Genomic DNA, 22,500 nt, shown 5'->3' with positions numbered 1-22,500 from the left:
ATAGAGGAAACCTGCTGTAGTCTGACCTGACTGACCTGACTGATCTACCTGACTGACCTGACGGAGCTACCTGACTGACCTGACTGATATATCTGACTGACCTGACTGACCTGACGGATCTACCTGACTGACCTGACTGATCTACCTGACTGACCTGACTGACCTGACGGATCTATCTGACTGACCTGACTGACCTGACGGATCTACCTGACTGACCTGACGGAGCTACCTGACTGACCTGACTGATCTACCTGACTGACCTGACTGATCTACCTGACTGATCTATCGGACCTGACTGATCTATCTGACTGACCTGACTGACCTGACTGATCTATCTGACTGACCTGACTGACCTGCACCGGCTTGTGAATGGCTGGCAGTCACTGGGGCTGGTGAGTTTAGTAGCTGTGTTGTAGCTGTGTTCCCAGCTCCATATCTAAGGGGCTGTATAACTGTCTCTCTCTCTCTCTCCTCCAACCCCTCAATCCCCTTCTCTGCAGTAAAAGTCATAGCAACACTACAACTTTTATTATAGACTGATTCACCCTGTCCTCCAGACTGACTCCATTCACTGTGAGGGGAAATTGGCTTAATGATTTTACATTAGACTGACCAGTTAAGTTTAAGCGTGAGCACCTAGCGTCTAAACTTAGTTCCCTGCTCAGGGCCAATAGACATAAATGGGACTGAGTATATGGAGACACGCTTAGACGTGCAGACAGGCAGATTTATGTGGACCTTAGTCATTAGAGACCTTAGTCATTTTCCCCAGTCCTTTGCTCTTCAGTGCGTCCCAGCCCTGCTCTGATGTCACAGGGTTAGCTAAGGTTGTGGCACCATGTGTGACACACTAAACAGTGGGGGTGCTGGAACTGTCACGACACCCTCCATGACACATCCTCGTCCCCTAGCCAGCCTCTTGGTCTGGGACTGGACACCACATACATCTATCCCTTAGGGCCCAAGACATGGGACATTACCCAGCCCAAGTCAGCTTCACTGCCCCCTAAACAGCACCCTAACCAGCCCCATCTCAGCCCATATACCCCTACTGGGCCTTGACGTCACAGACGGCTAACCTCTGGGGAAGGCAGGGGGAGAGGGAGGGTAGCCAGCTCAGCTGTCCCCACCCCAACCCCCTCTATTCCCCCTCTATACCCCCATCACCCCTCCCATGGTTAGAGCAGGTGCCTGGCTGTCGGGAGCTGTGTGTGTGCCCCTGCGTTCACCCCCACCCTAGCACGGTTTATATCTGTTGGGTTTGGGGGCGTGGCCTGCATGGAGCTGAAATTAGGAGAAGAAAGAGAAACATACAGAAAGGAAGTGATGCTGTGTTTGAGGTGTGGCCCTCCCTGTGCTCAGGTCAGTGTTGGAGCCCTTAGAGCTGCTTCCAAAGAACACAGAGGAGGGAGGCAGGACAGGTCTGAGAACAGCTGTATAGGGGTCAGGCCTCAGGGCCAGAGGGAGGCAGGACAGGAATGAGAACAACTGTATAGGGTTCAGGCCTCAGGGCCAGAGGGAGGCAGGACAGGAATGAGAACAGCTATATAGGGCTCAGGCCTCAGGGCCAGAGGGAGGCAGGACAGGAATGAGAACAGCTGTATAGGGCTCAGGCCTCAGGGCCAGAGGGAGGCAGGACAGGTCTGAGAACAGCTGTATAGGGCTCAGGCCTCAGGGCCAGAGGGAGGCAGGACAGGTCAGGCACTACCAGTGGCCATGCGCTGTTATCGTGACTTCTAACCCCTGACCTCTGACCCCTGCCCTCTGTCCAGGCCCAGAATGCCATGCTGGAGGCCCAGGCCAACACGGAGCTGTCAGAACGCATCATCACTCTGGAACAGGAAGTGACTCGGCACAGAGAGGATTCTGGAAAGGCCCAGGTGGAGGTGGACCGGCTGCTGGAGATCCTCCGAGAGATGGAGAACGAGAAGAATGACAAGGACAAGAAGATCAATGAACTGGAGAAGTAAGAGTCTGTCTGAGAGAGTCTGTCTGAGAGAGTTTGTCTGAGAGAGAGTCTGTCTGAGAGAGTCTGTCTGAGAGAGTCTGTCTGAGAGAGTCTGTCTGAGAGAGTCTGTCTGAGAGAGTCTGTCTGAGAGAGTCTGTCTGAGAGAGAGTCTGTTTGAGAGAGTCTGTCTGAGAGAGAGAGAGTCTGTCTGAGAGAGTCTGTCTGAGAGAGTCTGTCTGAGAGAGTCTGTCTGAGAGAGTCTTTCTGAGAGAGAGAGAGTCTGTCTGAGAGAGAGAGAGTCTGTTCTCTACACTAATATATAACCCTGTCCTCTGTCTGTTCTCTACACTAATATATAACCCTGTAATCTGTATGTTCTCTACACTAATATATAACCCTGTCCTCTGTCTGTTCTCTACACTAATATATAACCCTGTCCTCTGTCTGTTCTCTACACTAATATATAACCCTGTAATCTGTATGTTCTCTACACTAATATATAACCCTGTCCTCTGTCTGTTCTCTACACTAATATATAACCCTGTCCTCTGTCTGTTCTCTACACTAATATAACCCCTGTCCTCTGTCTGTTCTCTACAATATAACCCTGTCCTCTGTCTGTTCTCTACAATATAACCCTGTCCTCTGTCTGTTCTCTACACTAATATATAACCCTGTAATCTGTATGTTCTCTACACTAATATATAACCCTGTCCTCTGTCTGTTCTCTACACTAATATAACCCCTGTCCTCTGTCTGTTCTCTACAATATAACCCTGTCCTCTGTCTGTTCTCTACAATATAACCCTGTCCTCTGTCTGTTCTCTACAATATAACCCCTGTCCTCTGTCTGTTCTCTACAATATAACCCCTGTCCTCTGTCTGTTCTCTACAATATAACCCCTGTCCTCTGTCTGTTCTCTACAATATAACCCCTGTCCTCTGTCTGTTCTCTACAATATAACCCTGTCCTCTGTCTGTTCTCTACAATATAACCCTGTCCTCTGTCTGTTCTCTACAATATAACCCCTGTCCTCTGTCTGTCCTCTACAATATAACCCCTGTCCTCTGTCTGTTCTCTACAATATAACCCCTGTCCTCTGTCTGTTCTCTACAATATAACCCCTGTCCTCTGTCTGTCTGTCTCTCTGTCAGTCTGTCTCTCTGTCTCGCTGTCTCTCTGTCTGTCCTCTCTCTGTCTGTCTGTCTGTCTGTTTGTGTGACTTTTGTTTCTGTATCTATGTATCTTTATTTATTGTGTTCTTTGTAAACTCTTACGTTAGCTACATCTCAATCCCAAACCCCTATTCTCTCTCTCCTTGTTTTAACTACTGGCAATACGTGTGTCGTCATGCTATGGTGCTCTTTGTGAACGCACTTGTGTGTGTGTGTGTGTGTGTGTGTGTGTTTGTGTGTGTGTGTTTGTGTGTGTGTGTGTGTGTGTGTGTGTGTGTGTGTGTGTGTGTGTGTGTGTACATTTGTACGTGTCTGTCTACAAATATGTCTGTATTTGCCTGGCTCTCAGTCAGACGTCCCTGCCGGCCCCCTGCCGCTCCCACCTGTGGCGTTCCCATGAGCCTCAGCAGGTGGCGACCTCTGTGACCTCTGGCTCTCAGCCAATGGGAGGGCTAGTCTGGGACTACCTGGGCAAGTGAGTGGTGATGTCATGGTCACTCCCTCGCCTGTTACTGACAGTGATCACAATCCCAATCCGTCTAGCATTATAAATCAACTAAACACTCCCTTATACTCCATTATAGCACCATGCACAGTCATTCACCTAAGGGTTTACTCTTGGCCCCTGAAGCCAGTGTAGCCAACCTCTGAACCCTTCACACATTCACTACACCTCCTACTCTGGTCCATTGTTTTAGTGCCTTGACAATGCTTTTCCCCTAGTGGTAAAGCTGTTGTGTACGGTGGCCTGTAGGGATCATGTTGTCTGTGGAGTGTAGATGTGGGTGGAACCCCTGGCTCTCTGATCAATGTGTATCAGCACCTCTTTATGCAACACAGATCTCACACAGCCTCTAGCCCACTTAGAATGCAGGAGAGGCTGACTGGCAAGGGCACAAGGGTTGTGTCTGTCTGTGTGTGTGTGTGTGTGTGTGTGTGTGTGTGTGTGTGTGTGTGTGTGTGTGTGTGTGTGTGTGTGTACATTTGTACGTGTCTGTCTACAAATATGTCTGTATTTGCCTGGCTCTCAGTCAGACGTCCCTGCCGGCCCCCTGCCGCTCCCACCTGTGGCGTTCCCATGAGCCTCAGCAGGTGGCGACCTCTGTGACCTCTGGCTCTCAGCCAATGGGAGGGCTAGTCTGGGACTACCTGGGCAAGTGAGTGGTGATGTCATGGTCACTCCTCGCCTGTTACTGACAGTGATCACAATCCCAATCCGTCTAGCATTATAAATCAACTAAACACTCCCTTATACTCCATTATAGCACCATGCACAGTCATTCACCTAAGGGTTTACTCTTGGCCCCTGAAGCCAGTGTAGCCAACCTCTGAACCCTTCACACATTCACTACACCTCCTACTCTGGTCCATTGTTTTAGTGCCTTGACAATGCTTTTCCCCTAGTGGTAAAGCTGTTGTGTACGGTGGCCTGTAGGGATCATGTTGTCTGTGGAGTGTAGATGTGGGTGGAACCCCTGGCTCTCTGATCAATGTGTATCAGCACCTCTTTATGCAACACAGATCTCACACAGCCTCTAGCCCACTTAGAATGCAGGAGAGGCTGACTGGCAAGGGCACAAGGGTTGTGTCTGTCTGTGTGTGTGTGTGTGTGTGTGTGTGTGTGTGTGTGTGTGTGTGTGTGTGTGTGTGTGTGTGTGTGTGTGTGTGTGTGTGTGTGTGTGTGTGTGTCTGTATATACAACTGTCTGAGCACGCGTGTGTGTGTGTCTGTCTCTGTGTGTGTCTGTATATACAACTGTCTGTGTGTGTCTGTGTGTGTGTGTGTGTGTGTGTGTGTGTGTGTGTCTGTCTGTGTGTGTGTGTGTGTGTGTGTCTGTATATACAACTGTCTGAGCGTGTGTGACGTGTGTTTTTAGTTCACGTAGACTAATTGGTTATAATTAATTGTAGGCTACTTTAGGATTTCTTCCATCTCTGTCTCAGTCTCTGTATAAATATATCAAATAATGAATAATGCAGGCCTTCAAAACAGCCTTGATTCTGTGAGTGTGTGTGTGTGTCATTAGGGGTTGTGAACTGATGTGTCTGGAACTAAATCTGAACGGGCCGAGCTTTTCCTCTGGGCCATTAATACAGACACGTCGTGTACCTCCCAAATGGCACCCTTTTCCCTACATAGTGCACTACTTTCAACCAGAACCCATAGCACTATATAGAGACAAGGGTGCCATTTGGGATGCAACCTTTGTTCTTACATGACTGACCCCAGATCACTGTAGACTTAATGGGTCCTGCTTTCACACCAGCCAGACAGACAACCTCCCCCCTCTCTACAATGAACAGCACAGCTAAATAACATGACAAGTTGTGTTTAGCTGAACCTGCTCTGTTCTGTGCCAAGAGTCAGTGGAAAATGTAGGATGAGAATCCAGGTGTGTTAAGGGGAGGTGTGTGTGTGTGAGGGGATATTGAACAGCATGAGTTGGTCTCTGGCTGTGTTGCTCTCCCTCTCTCATTAAAAACATTGGGAGGTATCCACTCTCTCTCTCTCAGCTGTCTGTGGTAACAGTGTGTGTGCCTGCATGTGCCGGAAGCTTCCACTGGAGAGGATGGTGGGGGGGTGAGGGCGCTCTCTCAACCCTTTGACCCAGCACAGAAACCAGCGGGCATGTCAGCCTGGCCCCTGCAGTATGTCTCTGTCAGAACCATGCTCACAACTGACGGCCGCTTGGCACAATCACTACGTCACGCAAGCGCACACACACACACACACACACACACACACACACACACACACACACACACACACACACACACACACACACACACACACACACACACACACACACACATTCCGCTCCCTTCCAGAGCAGGGCAGGAGAGAACAGAGAGGGTCAGAGGTTGGGGACGTGACTGCTACAATGAGAGAAGAGAGGGAAACTGTTAGAGGAAGAGAAAAGGGAGAGTGTGTGGAAAAGGAGAGGAGAAAGAGAAGTGATATATCTTGGTGGAGGAGTGAAAAGGGAGAAGAAGAGGAAAAGGGATTGAAGCTGGTGGAAGAGATGGCGAGAGAGAGGAACAACCTGGGCCTGCCTGTTACACCCTTCACCAGCCTGCCTGTTACACCCTTCACCAGCCTGCCTGTTACACCCTTCACCAGCCTGCCTGTTACACCCTTCACCAGCCTGCCTGTTACACCCTTCACCAGCCTGCCTTTTACACCCTTCACCAGCCTGTCTGTTACACCCTTCACCAGCCTGCCTGTTACACCCTTCACCAGCCTGCCTGTTACACCCTTCACCAGCCTGTCTGTTACACCCTCAGCAGGGGATTTTTTGCCTGTCTGTTACACCCTTCACCAGCCTGTCTGTTACACCCTTCACCAGCCTGTCTGTTACACCCTTCACCAGTTACACCCTTCACCAGCCTGTCTGTTACACCCTTCACCAGCCTGTCTGTTACACCCTTCACCAGCCTGTCTGTTACACCCTTCACCAGCCTGTCTGTTACACCCTTCACCAGCCTGTCTGTTACACCCTTCACCAGCCTGCCTGTTACACCCTTCACCAGCCTGCCTGTTACACCCTTCACCAGCCTGCCTGTTACACCCTTCACCAGCCTGCCTGTTACACCCTTCACCAGCCTGTCTGTTAAACCCTTCACCAGCCTGTCTGTTACACCCTTCACCAGTTACATCCTTCACCAGCCTGCCTGTTACACCCTTCACCAGCCTGCCTGTAACACCCTTCACCAGCCTGTCTGTTACACCCTTCACCAGCCTGTCTGTTACACCCTTCACCAGCCTGTCTGTTACACCCTTCACCAGTTACACCCTTCACCAGCCTGTCTGTTACACCCTTCACCAGCCTGTCTGTTACACCCTTCACCAGCCTGTCTGTTACACCCTTCACCAGCCTGTCTGTTACACCCTTCACCAGCCTGTCTGTTACACCCTTCACCAGCCTGTCTGTTTCACCCTTCACCAGCCTGTCTGTTACACCCTTCACCAGCCTGTCTGTTACACCCTTCACCAGCCTGTCTGTTACACCCTTCAACAGTTACAACCTTCACCAGTTACATCCTTCACCAGTTACATCCTTCACCAGCCTGTCTGTTACATCCTTCACCAGTTACATCCTTCACCAGCCTGCCTGTTACACCCTTCACCAGCCTGCCTGTTACATCCTTCACCAGTTACAGTGAGGAAAAAAAATATTTGATCCCCTGCTGATTTTGTACGTTTGCCCAATGACAAAGAAATGATCAGTTTATAATTTTTATGGTAGGTTTATTTGAACAGTGAGACAGAATAACAACAAAAAAATCCAGAAAAACGCATGTCAAAAATGTTATAAATTGATTTGCATTTGAATGAGGGAAATAAGTACTTGACCCCCTCTGCAAAACATGACTTAGTGGTGGCAAAGGGAGGGAGGGAGATTGCCGAGGGAGATTGACCGTTCTTTAGTGTTTCTTCCATTTGCGAATAATCGCACCAACTGTTGTCACCTTCTCACCAAGCTGCTTGGCGATGGTCTTGTAGCCCATTCCAGCCTTGTGTAGGTCTACAATCTTGTCCCTGACATCCTTGGAGAGCTTTTTGGTCTTGGCCATGGTGGAGAGTTTGGAATCTGATTGACTGATTGCTTCTGTGGACAGGTGTCTTTTATACAGGTAACAAGCTGAGATTAGGAGCACTCCCTTTAAGAGTGTGCTCCTAAACTCAGCTCGTTACCTGTATAAAAGACACCTGGGAGCCAGAAATCTTTCTAATTGAGAGTGGGTCAAATTCTTATTTCCCTCATTAAAATGCAAATCAATTTATAACATTTTTGACATGTGTTTTTATGGATTTTTTTGTTGTTATTCTGTCTCTCACTGTTCAAATAAACCTACCATTAAAATTATAGACTGATCATTTCTTTGTCAGTGGGCAAACGTACAAAATCAGCAGGGGATCAAATACTTTTTTCCCTCACTGTATATCCTTTACCAGTTACATCCTTCACCAGCCTGTCTGTTACATCCTTCACCAGTTAACAAGGTCGCAGTTGTAAATGAGAACCTGTTCTCAACTGGCTTACCTGGTTAAATAAAGGTGAAAAAAAAAAAAAAAAAAAAAAAATAATTACATCCTTCACCAGCCTGTCTGTTACACCCTTCACCAGCCTGTCTGTTACACCCTTCACCAGCCTGTCTGTTACATCCTTCACCAGCCTGTCTGTTACACCCTTCACCAGCCTGTCTGTTACACCCTTCACCAGCCTGTCTGTTACATCCTTCACCAGCCTGTCTGTTACACCCTTCACCAGCCTGTCTGTTACATCCTTCACCAGCCTGTCTGTTACACCCTTCACCAGCCTGTCTGTTACACCCCTTCACCAGCCTGTCTGTTACACCCTTCACCAGCCTGTCTGTTACATCCTTCACCAGCCTGTCTGTTACACCCTTCACCAGCCTGTCTGTTACACCCTTCACCAGCCTGTCTGTTACATCCTTCACCAGCCTGTCTGTTACATCCTTCACCAGCCTGTCTGTTACACCCTTCACCAGCCTGTCTGTTACACCCTTCACCAGCCTGTCTGTTACATCCTTCACCAGCCTGTCTGTTACACCCTTCACCAGCCTGTCTGTTACATCCTTCACCAGCCTGTCTGTTACACCCTTCACCAGCCTGTCTGTTACACCCTTCACCAGCCTGTCTGTTACACCCTTCACCAGCCTGTCTGTTACATCCTTCACCAGCCTGTCTGTTACACCCTTCACCAGCCTGTCTGTTACACCCTTCACCAGCCTGTCTGTTACATCCTTCACCAGCCTGTCTGTTACATCCTTCACCAGCCTGTCTGTTACACCCTTCACCAGTTACATCCTTCACCAGTTACATCCTTCACCAGTTACATCCTTCACCAGCCTGTCTGTTACACCCTTCACCAGCCTGTCTGTTACATCCTTCACCAGCCTGTCTGTTACACCCTTCACCAGCCTGTCTGTTACATCCTTCACCAGCCTGTCTGTTACACCCTTCACCAGCCTGTCTGTTACACCCTTCACCAGCCTGTCTGTTACACCCTTCACCAGCCTGTCTGTTACACCCTTCACCAGCCTGTCTGTTACACCCTTCACCAGCCTGTCTGTTACACCCTTCACCAGCCTGTCTGTTACATCCTTCACCAGTTACATCCTTCACCAGCCTGTCTGTTACATCCTTCACCAGTTACAGTGAGGGAAAAAAGTATTTGATCCCCTGCTGATTTTGTACGTTTGCCCAATGACAAAGAAATGATCAGTTTATAATTTTTATGGTAGGTTTATTTGAACAGTGAGACAGAATAACAACAAAAAAATCCAGAAAAACGCATGTCAAAAATGTTATAAATTGATTTGCATTTGAATGAGGGAAATAAGTACTTGACCCCCTCTGCAAAACATGACTTAGTGGTGGCAAAGGGAGGGAGGGAGATTGCCAAGGGAGATTGACCGTTCTTTAGTGTTTCTTCCATTTGCGAATAATCGCACCAACTGTTGTCACCTTCTCACCAAGCTGCTTGGCGATGGTCTTGTAGCCCATTCCAGCCTTGTGTAGGTCTACAATCTTGTCCCTGACATCCTTGGAGAGCTTTTTGGTCTTGGCCATGGTGGAGAGTTTGGAATCTGATTGACTGATTGCTTCTGTGGACAGGTGTCTTTTATACAGGTAACAAGCTGAGATTAAGAGCACTCCCTTTAAGAGTGTGCTCCTAAACTCAGCTCGTTACCTGTATAAAAGACACCTGGGAGCCAGAAATCTTTCTGATTGAGAGTGGGTCAAATTCTTATTTCCCTCATTAAAATGCAAATCAATTTATAACATTTTTGACATGCGTTTTTCTGGATTTTGTTGTTGTTATTCTGTCTCTCACTGTTCAAATAAACCTACCATTAAAATTATAGAATGATCATTTCTTTGTCAGTGGGCAAACGTACAAAATCAGCAGGGGATCAAATACTTTTTTCCCTCACTGTATATCCTTTACCAGTTACATCCTTCACCAGCCTGTCTGTTACATCCTTCACCAGTTACATCCTTCACCAGCCTGTCTGTTACACCCTTCACCAGCCTGTCTGTTACACCCTTCACCAGCCTGTCTGTTACACCCTTCACCAGCCTGTCTGTTACACCCTTCACCAGCCTGTCTGTTACATCCTTCACCAGTTACATCCTTCACCAGCCTATCTGTTACATCATTCACCAGTTACATCCTTCACCAGCCTGTCTGTTACATCCTTCACCAGTTACATCCTTCACCAGCCTATCTGTTACATCCTTCACCTGTTACACCCTTCACCAGCCTATCCGTTACATCCTTCACCAGTTACATCCTTCACCAGCCTATCTGTTACACCCTTCACCAGCCTGTCTGTTACACCCTTCACCAGCCTGTCTGTTACATCCTTCACCAGTTATATCCTTTACCAGTTACATCCTTCACCAGCCTGTCTGTTACATCCTTCACCAGTTATATCCTTTACCAGTTACATCCTTTACCAGCCTGTCTGTTACATCCTTCACCAGCCTGTCTGTTACATCCTTCACCAGTTACATCCTTCACCAGTTATATCCTTTACCAGTTACATCCTTCACCAGCCTGTCTGTTACATCCTTCACCAGCCTGTCTGTTACATCCTTCACCAGTTATATCCTTTACCAGTTACATCCTTCACCAGCCTGTCTGTTACATCCTTCACCAGCCTGTCTGTTACATCCTTCACCAGCATGTCTGTTACATCCTTCACCAGCCTGTCTGTTACATCCTTCACCAGTTATATCCTTTACCAGTTACATCCTTCACCAGCCTGTCTGTTACATCCTTCACCAGTTATATCCTTTACCAGTTACATCATTCACCAGCCTGTCTGTTACATCCTTCACCAGCCTGTCTGTTACATCCTTCACCAGTTATATCCTTTACCAGTTACATCCTTCACCAGCCTGTCTGTTACATCCTTCACCAGTTACATCCTTCACCAGCCTGTCTGTTACATCCTTCACCAGCCTGTCTGTTACATCCTTCACCAGTTATATCCTTTACCAGTTACATCCTTCACCAGCCTGTCTGTTACATCCTTCACCAGCCTGTCTGTTACATCCTTCACCAGTTATATCCTTTACCAGTTACATCCTTCACCAGCCTGTCTGTTACATCCTTCACCAGTTACATCCTTTACCAGCCTGTCTGTTACATCCTTTACCAGCCTGTCTGTTACATCCTTCACCAGTTACATCCTTTACCAGTTACATCCTTCACCAGCCTGTCTGTTACATCCTTCACCAGTTACATCCTTTACCAGCCTGTCTGTTACATCCTTTACCAGCCTGTCTGTTACATCCTTCACCAGTTACATCCTTCACCAGCCTGTCTGTTATATCCTTCACCAGCCTGTCTGTTACACCCTTCAACAGCCTGTCTGTTACACCCTTCACCAGCCTGTCTGTTACACCCTTCACCAGCCTGTCTGTTACATCCTTCACCAGCCTGCCTGTTACATCCTTCACCAGTTACATCCTTCACCAGCCTGTCTGTTACACCCTTCACCAGCCTGTCTGTTATATCCTTCACCAGCCTGTCTGTTACACCCTTCACCAGCCTGTCTGTTACACCCTTCACCAGCCTGTCTGTTACACCCTTCACCAGCCTGTCTGTTACACCCTTCACCAGCCTGTCTGTTACACCCTTCACCTGCCTGTCTGTTACATCCTTCACCAGCCTGCCTGTTACATCCTTCACCAGTTACATCCTTCACCAGCCTGTCTGTTACACCCTTCACCAGCCTGTCTGTTATATCATTCACCAGCCTGTCTGTTACACCCTTCACCAGCCTGTCTGTTACACCCTTCACCAGCCTGTATGTTACACCCTTCACCAGCCTGTCTGTTACACCCTTCACCAGCCTGTCTGTTACACCCTTCACCAGCCTGTCTGTTACATCCTTCACCAGCCTGTCTGTTATATCCTTCACCAGCCTGTCTGTTACACCCTTCACCAGCCTGTCTGTTACACCCTTCACCAGCCTGTCTGTTACACCCTTCACCAGCCTGTCTGTTACATCCTTCACCAGCCTGCCTGTTACATCCTTCACCAGTTACATCCTTCACCAGCCTGTCTGTTACACCCTTCACCAGCCTGTCTGTTATATCCTTCACCAGCCTGTCTGTTACACCCTTCACCAGCCTGTCTGTTACACCCTTCACCAGCCTGTCTGTTACACCCTTCACCAGCCTGTCTGTTACACCCTTCACCAGCCTGTCTGTTACACCCTTCACCAGCCTGTCTGTTACATCCTTCACCAGCCTGCCTGTTACATCCTTCACCAGTTACATCCTTCACCAGCCTGTCTGTTACACCCTTCACCAGCCTGTCTGTTATATCATTCACCAGCCTGTCTGTTACACCCTTCACCAGCCTGTCTGTTACACCCTTCACCAGCCTGTCTGTTACACCCTTCACCAGCCTGTCTGTTACACCCTTCACCAGCCTGTCTGTTACATCCTTCACCAGCCTGTCTGTTACACCCTTCACCAGCCTGTCTGTTACATCCTTCACCCGCCTGTCTGTTACATCCTTCACCAGTTACATTCCATATGTTCTATATTTCTAGACACCTGTCAGTTTGAGCTAGAAGGCAACCATCATTATGAATGTTCTCCCACCTCGCTACATCAGGTCCAGAAGGATATCTGACAGCCGTTGACAGAGACAGGGACACACTGAATCCCTGTCTCTACATCAGGTCCAGAAGGATATCTGACAGCCGTTGACAGAGACAGGGACACTCTGAATCCCTGTCTCTACATCAGGTCCAGAAGGATATCTGACAGCCGTTGACAGAGACAGGGACACACTGAATCCCTCCTTCTCTTTCCCCCCGAGTAATCTGAGGAGGAGCAGCAGTGACAGCAGGGGAGGCAGCAATGGAAAGAGTTTAGTTTTGTGTTTTGCTGTGTGTTGAGGAGTGAAGATCATTTTGTGTGTGTGATCATGTTCTGCTGTGTGTTGAGGAGTGAATATCATTTTGTGTGTGTGATCATGTTCTGCTGTGTGTTGAGGAGTGAAGATCATTTTGTGTGTGTGGTCATGTTTTGCTGTGTGTTGAGGAGTGAAGATCATTTTGTGTGTGTGGTCATGTTTTGCTGTGTGTTGAGGAGTGAAGATCATTTTGTGTGTGTGATCATGTTTTGCTGTGTGTTGAGGAGTGAAGATCATTTTGTGTGTGTGATCATGTTTTGCTGTGTGTTGAGGAGTGAAGATCATTGTGTGTGTGTGATCATGTTTTGCTGTGTGTTGAGGAGTGAAGATCATTGTGTGTGTGTGATCATGTTCTGCTGTGTGTTGAGGAGTGAAGATCATTGTGTGTGTGTGATCATGTTCTGCTGTGTGTTGAGGAGTGAAGATCATTGTGTGTGTGATCATGTTTTGCTGCTTGTTCAGACGTCAGTATCAGACTTGTTCCTGACAGGAAACCTTGTCTGGCTGAAGATCAGTGGATAATTAGAAGGATAGATGGGAACGATGGTGTGTTTACCTGTTCTGTTCTGAGAAACCCTCCCTCCCTCCCTCATTTCTAAGGGCAGGTTGTTTGGGGCTGTGTGTTGTTGTTTATTTCATTATGTGATGGTAATTGGGGTGGATTGAGTAACTCCATACAGAAAATCAGCGATCAGAGCGGTGGTCAAGGCAGAGATTTGGCTCTGAGAATGGATGGAAGGAAAGAAAGACAGAAAGAAAGAAAGAAAGAAAGAAAGAAAGAAAGAAAGAAAGAAAGAAAGAAAGAAAGAAAGAAAGAAAGAAAGAAAGAAAGAAAGGAGGAAACTAAATATGATGCGTGGCGTCTGTTCAAAGCTGTAGTAGGAAGCGTTGCGTGTTTGTCACAGAAACAGGAGGAATTGTGGGTTATTTTCAAAGAGCTGCTCACATCTGTCTCTGGCTCTCATGGCTCAGATTACATACAGGAGAACCCTGAGGCAACATAGATTCTAACCATAAATCCATCTGGAACCTCACTGCTGCCCCCGTCAGGTGAAACTAGGTGTCGGTCTACTGTTCAATCCTGTCTGTCTTTCTGTCTGTCTGAATCTTTCTGTATATCTGGTTTTCTGTCTGTCTGTCTGAATCTTTCTGTCTATCTGGTTTTCTGTCTGTCTGTCTGAATCTTTCTGTCTATCTGGTTGTCTGTCTGAATATTTCTGTCTATCTGTCTGTCTGTCTGTCTGAATCTTTCTGTCTCATCATTTTTTCACTTCCTCTCCTCTCTCTCTCTTCCTCTCTCTTTCTATATTGTCTGTCTTTCTGCCCTAAATGCTGATGTCCTGGCTGTAGCACTTCACAGTATGATTCTCACAGTAGAACTCCAAGTAGAACCTCTTTTAGAATATCTGTTCATGCTTACTAACCTAGCTCTCTGTTCTGTGTTTTCTCTCCTTGTCTTCCTCCTTCTTTCTCTCTCATGTTCGCTCCTTCGCTTTTATATTTGCCCTGGAACGCTCCTCTCCTCTCTTCTCTACAGTTTCGCCTCAAGGTTAGTATTGCATCTCTCTGTTTTTACTCTAATCTGCCGTTGTTGTGAGAATGGACTGGATGGTTACTGGTAGTATACAGCGGATCCTCAACTAGAATCATCATAGAAATAATCAACATTACATGTCAGTCAATGTCACCGTTTTATAATGATAACCAGTGGAAAACTTGAAGACCAACAGAAAGAGATCTATCCCTCTTCTTCACATGTGAAGCTCTCAGACATTCTGTCTTACTGGTATGATGAGTGTGCTCCTCCTGCGTGCTCCTCCTGCATTCTCCTCCTGCGTGCTCCTCCTCAGCTTTTTTGTGTTGTTGTTTCTCTCCAAGAAAACAAACCTACTGTTGCCTGGATACCTGACATAACTAATCCTCTTTGTTTCAGATCATTTCCCTGTTATGTTCCTTTATTTTTCTCCTTGTTTTGATCAGTGCTGAAGAACATGTGCAACTCAACAAATGCAGCAATTTGATATCTCTTCTGACATCAAGGGCCCCGTCTTGAAAAGGAATCCATGTCGCACCGCTGTAATTAATTTACCCAGACGTTACTGGTCTCTTTGAGTTCAAGGGGCGTAGGAATTTGTCAACAAATGGTTGACAACAGAAGTGATGGCGCTGACGGCAGCGTCTAATCTACCACCTCACTGTGTGGTGGTACTGAAAGCACTGAACATCTCCTCTGTAGTGGGAGTGTGGGAATCACTGAACATCTCCTCTGTAGTGGGAGTGTGGGTATCACTGAACATCTCCTCTGTAGTGGGAGTGTGGATATCACTGAACATCTCCTCTGTAGTGGGAGTGTGGGTATCACTGAACATCTCCTCTGTAGTGGGAGTGTGGGTATCACTGAACATCTCCTCTGTAGTGGGAGTGTGGGTATCACTGAACATCTCCTCTGTAGTGGGAGTGTGGGTATCACTGAACATCTCCTCTGTAGTGGGAGTGTGGGTATCACTGAACATCTCCTCTGTAGTGGGAGTGTGGGTATCACTGAACATCTCCTCTGTAGTGGGAGTGTGGGTATCACTGAACATCTCCTCTGTAGTGGGAGTGTGGGTATCACTGAACATCTCCTCTGTAGTGGGAGTGTGGGTATCGCTGAACATCTCCTCTGTAGTGGGAGTGTGGGTATCGCTGAACATCTCCTCTGTAGTGGGAGTGTGGGTATCGCTGAACATCTCCTCTGTAGTGGGAGTGTGGGTATCGCTGAACATCTCCTCTGTAGTGGGAGTGTGGGTATCGCTGAACATCTCCTCTGTAGTGGGAGTGTGGGTATCGCTGAACATCTCCTCTGTAGTGGGAGTGTGGGTATCGCTGAACATCTCCTCTGTAGTGGGAGTGTGGGTATCGCTGAACATCTCCTCTGTAGTGGGAGTGTGGGTATCACTGAACATCTCCTCTGTAGTGGGAGTGTGGGTATCACTGAACATCTCCTCTGTAGTGGGAGTGTGGGTATCACTGAACATCTCCTCTGTAGTGGGAGTGTGGGTATCACTGAACATCTCCTCTGTAGTGGGAGTGTGGGTATCACTGAACATCTCCTCTGTAGTGGGAGTGTGGGTATCACTGAACATCTCCTCTGTAGTGGGAGTGTGGGTATCACTGAACATCTCCTCTGTAGTGGGAGTGTGGGTATCACTGAACATCTCCTCTGTAGTGGGAGTGTGGGTATCACTGAACATCTCCTCTGTAGTGGGAGTGTGGGTATCACTGAACATCTCCTCTGTAGTGGGAGTGTGGGTGTGCATTTGTGTGTACTGGATGAGAAAGCATCACTACTTTCCCAGCCCCATTCCCAGTTTAGTTGCTCATCAGATCAGAGCGTGTATTGCCTTAGCTGGTTATTATATTATTGCCTTAGCTGGTTATTATATTATTTCCTTAGCTGGATGCATTTGAGGTCATATGATTATTATCGTCCTAGTGGCATGCTCCATCAGTCTGTCAGTGCTGGGGAGGGGAAGGCCATGTCTGCATCTCAAATGGCATTATATTCTATGTAGTGCACTACCTATGACCATGGTGCCCTATAAAGGGAATATAGTTCCATTTGGGACACAGCCCATGTCTTTGTGGTTCCACAGTGATCCAGGGAGGTCTGTGCCTGTTTCCAGCCCTAGCCAAGGCTCACCATAGGCAGCCTTGATCTGCTGAGCACGTCCCTGTCTCTGGATGTGGTGCAATCGTCGGTCGGGTCTTTTTCCGTTAGCCTTGGCTGTGACAGAACATGTCGGCCTGGTCGGGTTGGTCTGAGGCTACACCGCTGTGTGGTACCAGATTAGCCAGCCAGGGTAGGGGGCCAAGTCCACACGTTAGAGGTCAGTGGTCCAAGCTCTGGCCCCAGCCCTCTGGCAATGTAACACATCGATCCCTGCAACCTATCCCATCCCACCCTGGTCCTCCCTACCCTGCCCTGGGCCTGAGAACTCCTCCCAGCTAACAACCCACTCTGTTTAGCCTCAGCCTCCCCCTTCCAGAGCTTTCTGTAGCATCCGTGCCAATGCTAACCGCTAACCACAATGCCACGGGTCGGATCATACGAGTTCTGGCGTGTTCCAATCAGGCTTTAGTCTGCCTCAGCTGTGTGGGAGTAGAACGCTCCCCGCATGGACGAGGCGGGAAAGGAAATAAATGGATACGTCCCAAATGGCACCCTCTTCCCTTCAGAGTGAACTAAGTTTGACTAGAGCTCTATGGGCCCTGGTCAAAGTAGTGCACTACATAAGGATTAAAATAGCAATTTGGACGCATCCGTTCTCTCACCTCGGCTACGGCACTCCAGCGTTCATTTTTACGACACCGACCGCTCCCTGGCTACGATAGCTAAACCCCAACACCAGGCCCAGCCAATGAGGCCAGTCTCAGCGTCCTGCAAGCCAATGTAAAGACCCCGGGTCGTAGAGAGAGGGAAAGAAAAACAACCATCAACAATCTTCTGACTGACATTCTGGGGGAAGCGTGTGCCTGTGGCTTTAGCTGTAATGCTGGTCTTAGGATGCGTCCCAAATGGCACCCTATTCCCTATATAGTGCACTACTGTTGACCAGGGCCCGTAGGGTAGTGCACTATATAGGGAATAGGGCGGTATTTGGAATGCGGTTTGTCTTTGATGGTGCAGGTCATGCTTTTATGAGAGCCAAACAGTCGATGTCCTTAGTTGACTTTGTGCTGTTTATCCAATTTGAGCTTGAAGCGTGGGATGTGGTGTGTCTGTGTGTGTGTGTGTGTGGGGGGGGGCGGGAGAGAGGAGAACCAGCCCTGTCAGAGCTTTAGCCCACGTTTTTAAGGGGGGAAATCAGACATTTAGATACTCTGAGACCAACAGATATGAAAGACCTACACTGTAGCCATCATCCTCTCCTCTCCTCTCCTCTCCTCTCCTCTCCTCTCCTCTCCTCTCCTCCTCTCCTCTCCTCTCCTCTCCTCTCCTCTCCTCTCCTCTCCTCTCCTCTCTCCTCCTCTCCTCTCCTCTCCTCTCTTCTCTTCTCTTCTCTTCTCTTCTCTTCTCTTCTCTCCTCTCCTCTCCTCTCCTCTCCTCTCCTCTCCTCTCCTCTCCTCTCTCTCCTCTCCTCTCTCTCCTCTCCTCTCCCTCTCCTCTCCTCTCCTCTCCTCTCCACTCCCCTCTACACAGATGGGGTCTTCATTTCAAAGCACAACCCTATAATTATTTCCTCTGCCCCTCTCATTTTGGGGTCTCCTTTTGTATGATCACTGACAAATGGGTCCTTTGAATCAGGCAATTGTGCAGGAACCTTCAAATAGACCCATTAGGCATTAGGACTCTTCTATAGGGGCCCTCTGAGAGTTGATCTGCGCTCTGACTGCCTGGTCTAAAAAGGTGCTGTCACCCCCTTATCAAATGGTAATAATGTAGGCTGCAGCAGGATGCTAGAAGTATTATTATAAAGGCAGAGTAGATCATTGACTCCAAACAGGCAACAATAACTGTGGTTCGTTCCCAGGCATATTTTGACCACAATAACGTTTAAAAAACGATATCCTTGATCTCACTTTCAAAGGAACATTTGATACAGATTTGTTTGAACAAAATCACTGATGTTTTCATGGTAATTCAGGGATAATTTGAAAGAAGTCGTTTTATGAAATCTAGACTCTAGAACTAAACACCCTATAGCCAAAAGCATTTCCTATAAAATATTAATGCCAGGAATGAGAAGAACCTTTAGATGCAACATTAATATTCTCTTAATAATTATATTGCTGAATTTTAAGATCATGTAAATAATGGTAATTAAAAAGTTTAAAACATTGAAGCTTCATGAAGTTTGAGAATCAAAAAAACTACATAAAGTGTGAGTGTGTGTGTGTGTGTCTGTGTGTGTCTCTGTGTGTGTGTGTGTGTGTGTCTGTGTGTGTGTGTGTGTGTGTGTCTGTGTGTGTGTGTGTGTCTGTGTGTGTGTGTGTGTGTGTCTGTGTGTGTGTGTGTCTGTGTGTGTCTGTATGTGTGTGTGTGTGTGCGTGTGCGTGTGCGTGTGTGTGTGAGCAGCACAGCCCTGCACAGGATGTGAAGCCCTTCTACTCTAAGTGTTGTGTTGGTGGTGTTAGGCCCAGAGAACTACTGCAACTACTCCTCTGTGTCTGCTGATCGCAAACTGTTCTTCTGTGTTTTAAACGTCTCTGCCCTGTAGCTCTGCAAACTGTTCTTCTGTGTTTTAAACGTCTCTGTCTTGTAGCTCTGCAAACTGTTCTTCTGTGTTTTAAACGTCTCTGTCTTGTAGCTCTGCAAACTGTTCTTCTGTGTTTTAAACGTCTCTGCCCTGTAGCTCTGCAAACTGTTTTTCTGAGTTTTAAACGTCTCTGTCTTGTAGCTCTGCAAACTGTTTTTCTGTGTTTTAAACGTCTCTGTCTTGTAGCTCTGCAAACTTTTCTTCTGTGTTTTAAATGTCTCTGTCTTGTAGCTCTGCAAACTGTTCTTCTGTGTTTTAAACGTCTCTTCCCTGTAGCTCTGCAAACTGTTCTTCTGTGTTTTAAATGTCTCTGTCTTGTAGCTCTGCAAACTGTTTTTCTGTGTTTTAAACGTCTCTGTCTTGTAGCTCTGCAAACTGTTCTTCTGTGTTTTAAACGTCTCTGTCTTGTAGCTCTGCAAACACATACAATACAGAACTGTGAACAGACGGTTTTACAGAGCAGCTCACACACACACACACACACACACACACAGAGAGAGCAGTACCTAGACAGACTGGAGGATAGGGTTGTGGATGGGGGGAACAGTACTACATGTTAATGTTGAAGGAGAGGACATACAGAGGGCTCTCTTGTGTTGAACCACTAAATGGTTTTATCTAGAGGAGAGGAACATGTTAATGTTGAAGGAGAGGACATACAGAGGGCTCTCTTGTGTTGAACCACTAAATGGTTTTATCTAGAGGAGAGGAACATGTTAATGTTGAAGGAGAGGACATACAGAGGGCTCTCTTGTGTTGAACCACTAAATGGTTTTATCTAGAGGAGAGGAACATGTTAATGTTGGAGAAGAGGACATACAGAGGACACATAATAGAGGATTCTGTGGAATGAGGGTTTGAAGGGCTGGGGTGTAATCCTGCAGTATAGGGTAGATTAGAAGGCTGTCATCAGAGCTTTTGTTCCTGGGAGAATCCCTCTGGAAATGTTGACAAAGGCTGCAAGAGACATGAAGGGGGAGGAGGGGGGGTGTACTTCTAAGAGTGTGTACTGCACATGAAATGCCCTTGCCTGACCCCAGCACTGTAGGCAGCTCTCACATCCTAGAATGCCACCACCACCCTACTCCCCTCTTTGTACTGACGTGACATACACACATCCCTAGACAGTCTCCCCTCTCTCCCTAGACAGTCTCCCCTCTCTCCATAGACAGTCTCCCCTCTCTCCCTAGACAGTCTCCCCTCTCTCCCTAAACAGTCTCTCCTCTCTCCCTAGTCTCCCCTCTCTCCCTGGACAGTCCCCTCTCTCCCTAGTCTCCCCTCTCTCCCTAGACAGTCTCCCCTCTCTCCCTAGACAGTCTCCCCTCTCTCCCTAGACAGTCTCCCCTCTCTCCCTAAACAGTCTCCCCTCTCTCCCTAGACAGTCTCCCCTCTCTCCCTAAACAGTCTCTCCTCTCTCCCTAGTCTCCCCTCTCTCCCTAGACAGTCTCCCCTCTCTCCCTAGTCTCCCCTCTCTCCCTAGACAGTCTCCCCTCTCTCCCTAGTCTCCCCTCTCTCCCTAGACAGTCTCCCCTCTCTCCCTAGACAGTCTCCCCTCTCTCCCTAGACAGTCTCCCCTCTCTCCCTAGAGTCTCCCCTCTCTCCCTAGACAGTCTCTTCTCTCTCCCTAGAGTCTCCCCTCACTCTCTAGACAGTCTCTCCTCTCTCCCTAAACAGTCTCTCCTCTCTCCCTAGACAGTCTCCCCTCTCTCCCTAGACAGTCTCCCCTCTCTCCCTAAACAGTCTCTCCTCTCTCCCTAGACAGTCTCCCCTCTCTCTTCTCTCCTCTCTCTTCCTAGACAGTCTCCCCTCTCTCCTCTTTCTCCCCTCTCTCCTCTCTCTCCCCTCTCTCCCTAGACAGTGTCCCCTCTCTCCTCTCTCTCCTCTCTCTCCCTAGACAGTGTCCCCTCTCTCTTCTATCCTCTCTCTCCTCTTTCTCCCCTCTCTCCTCTCTCTCCCCTCTCTCCCTAGACAATGTCCCCTCTCTCACGCTGTCCTATTGCTGCGTAGTTTCCTCACAGGCCATGCAGATTAAACATCCAGCACAGTGCACAGTTCCAGAGTTCGCTGTTTGAATACTGTACTGTACTTCAGATCATAAACCCTAATCTGAATTGGAGTCAGAGACAGCTTTTTGATCTGGCTTACACCTGATTCTGAATCAGGTCTTATCCTTCATAACACCCTGATCTGTTACACTTTCGCCCAAACCCCATTGATCTGGAGTCAGTCTCAGCCATGATAAGTATGTGGTCTTTACTGGTGAACCCTGTAAAAGGGTTAGCCTTCTCATCCTACCAACTCTGCTATGAAGAGTGTTTGGTGGTAATAGAAAACATGAGTAACAGTCTGCGTTCCCACAATGGCACCCTACTCCATTCATACCATAGGTTCTGGTCAAATGTAGTGCACTATATAGGGGATAGGGTGCCATTTGGGACACAGCCAAGGAGTCTGTCTGTAGCGAATAAGGGGGGCCAGCTGTTCATTGGGAAACTGCTCTGTAGCCAAGCAGATGGCTGACCGGGTTGGAAAACACCAAATATGAACATTCCTGGATATTTATGACCTGTTTCACACACACACACACACACACACACACACACACACACACACACACACACACACACACACACACACACTCGGCAGTCTAGTGTACTATAGCACTTGGTAACTATCAGATCCCTCTACATCCCCAGCTCCCCTAACAACAACTGGTGATAAAGACTGATCTGGGCTGGGCTGGGCTGGTGGAATGTCTGGACTGGACTAAATTGGGCTGGGCTGGGCTGGGCTGGGCTGGTGGAATGTCTGGACTGGACTTAACTGGTGCTGGGCTGGGCTGGAGGAATGTCTGGACTGGACTAGACTGGGCTGGTGGAATGTCTGGACTGAACTTAACTGGGCTGGAGGAATGTCTGGACTGGACTAAAGTGGGCTGGGCTGGGCTGGTGGAATGTCTTGACTGGACTTAACTGGGCTGGGCTGGGGGAATGTCTGGACTGGACTTCACTGGGCTGGGCTGGACTGCTTGGGGAATAGCTGGACTGGAGTAAACTGGGCTGGGCTGGACTGGGCTGGGGGAATGTCTGGACTGGACTAAACTGGGCTGGGCTGGGGGAATGTCTGGACTGGACTTAACTGGGATGGGCTGGACTGGGCTGGAGGAATGT

At 48.1% G+C, this 22,500-nt stretch overlaps 1 protein-coding gene across 9 annotated transcripts in view; it reads left to right on the top strand.

The window, feature by feature from the left end:
- The window catches only part of LOC121570285 (ELKS/Rab6-interacting/CAST family member 1-like), a 377,938-nt gene that overhangs the window by 57,623 nt on the left and 297,815 nt on the right, over positions 1-22,500 (top strand). For 6 of the 9 annotated variants that reach the window (XM_045222184.1, XM_045222181.1, XM_045222180.1 and 3 more), the window contains 2 exons: positions 1,773-1,966; positions 14,629-14,640. In XM_045222184.1, coding sequence (XP_045078119.1) covers positions 1,773-1,966; positions 14,629-14,640 — 206 coding nt within the window. The remainder of the gene's footprint in view (positions 1-1,772; positions 1,967-14,628; positions 14,641-22,500) is intronic. The other 3 variants (XM_045222185.1, XM_045222183.1, XM_045222182.1) reach the window with 1 other exon arrangement.

This window comes from Coregonus clupeaformis, chromosome 8 (assembly GCF_020615455.1).
Source record: "Coregonus clupeaformis isolate EN_2021a chromosome 8, ASM2061545v1, whole genome shotgun sequence".
Classification (NCBI taxonomy): Eukaryota; Metazoa; Chordata; class Actinopteri; order Salmoniformes; family Salmonidae; genus Coregonus; species Coregonus clupeaformis.
The sequence above is the reverse complement of the archived record's forward strand: the minus strand, read 5'-3'. Positions and strand labels throughout refer to the sequence as shown.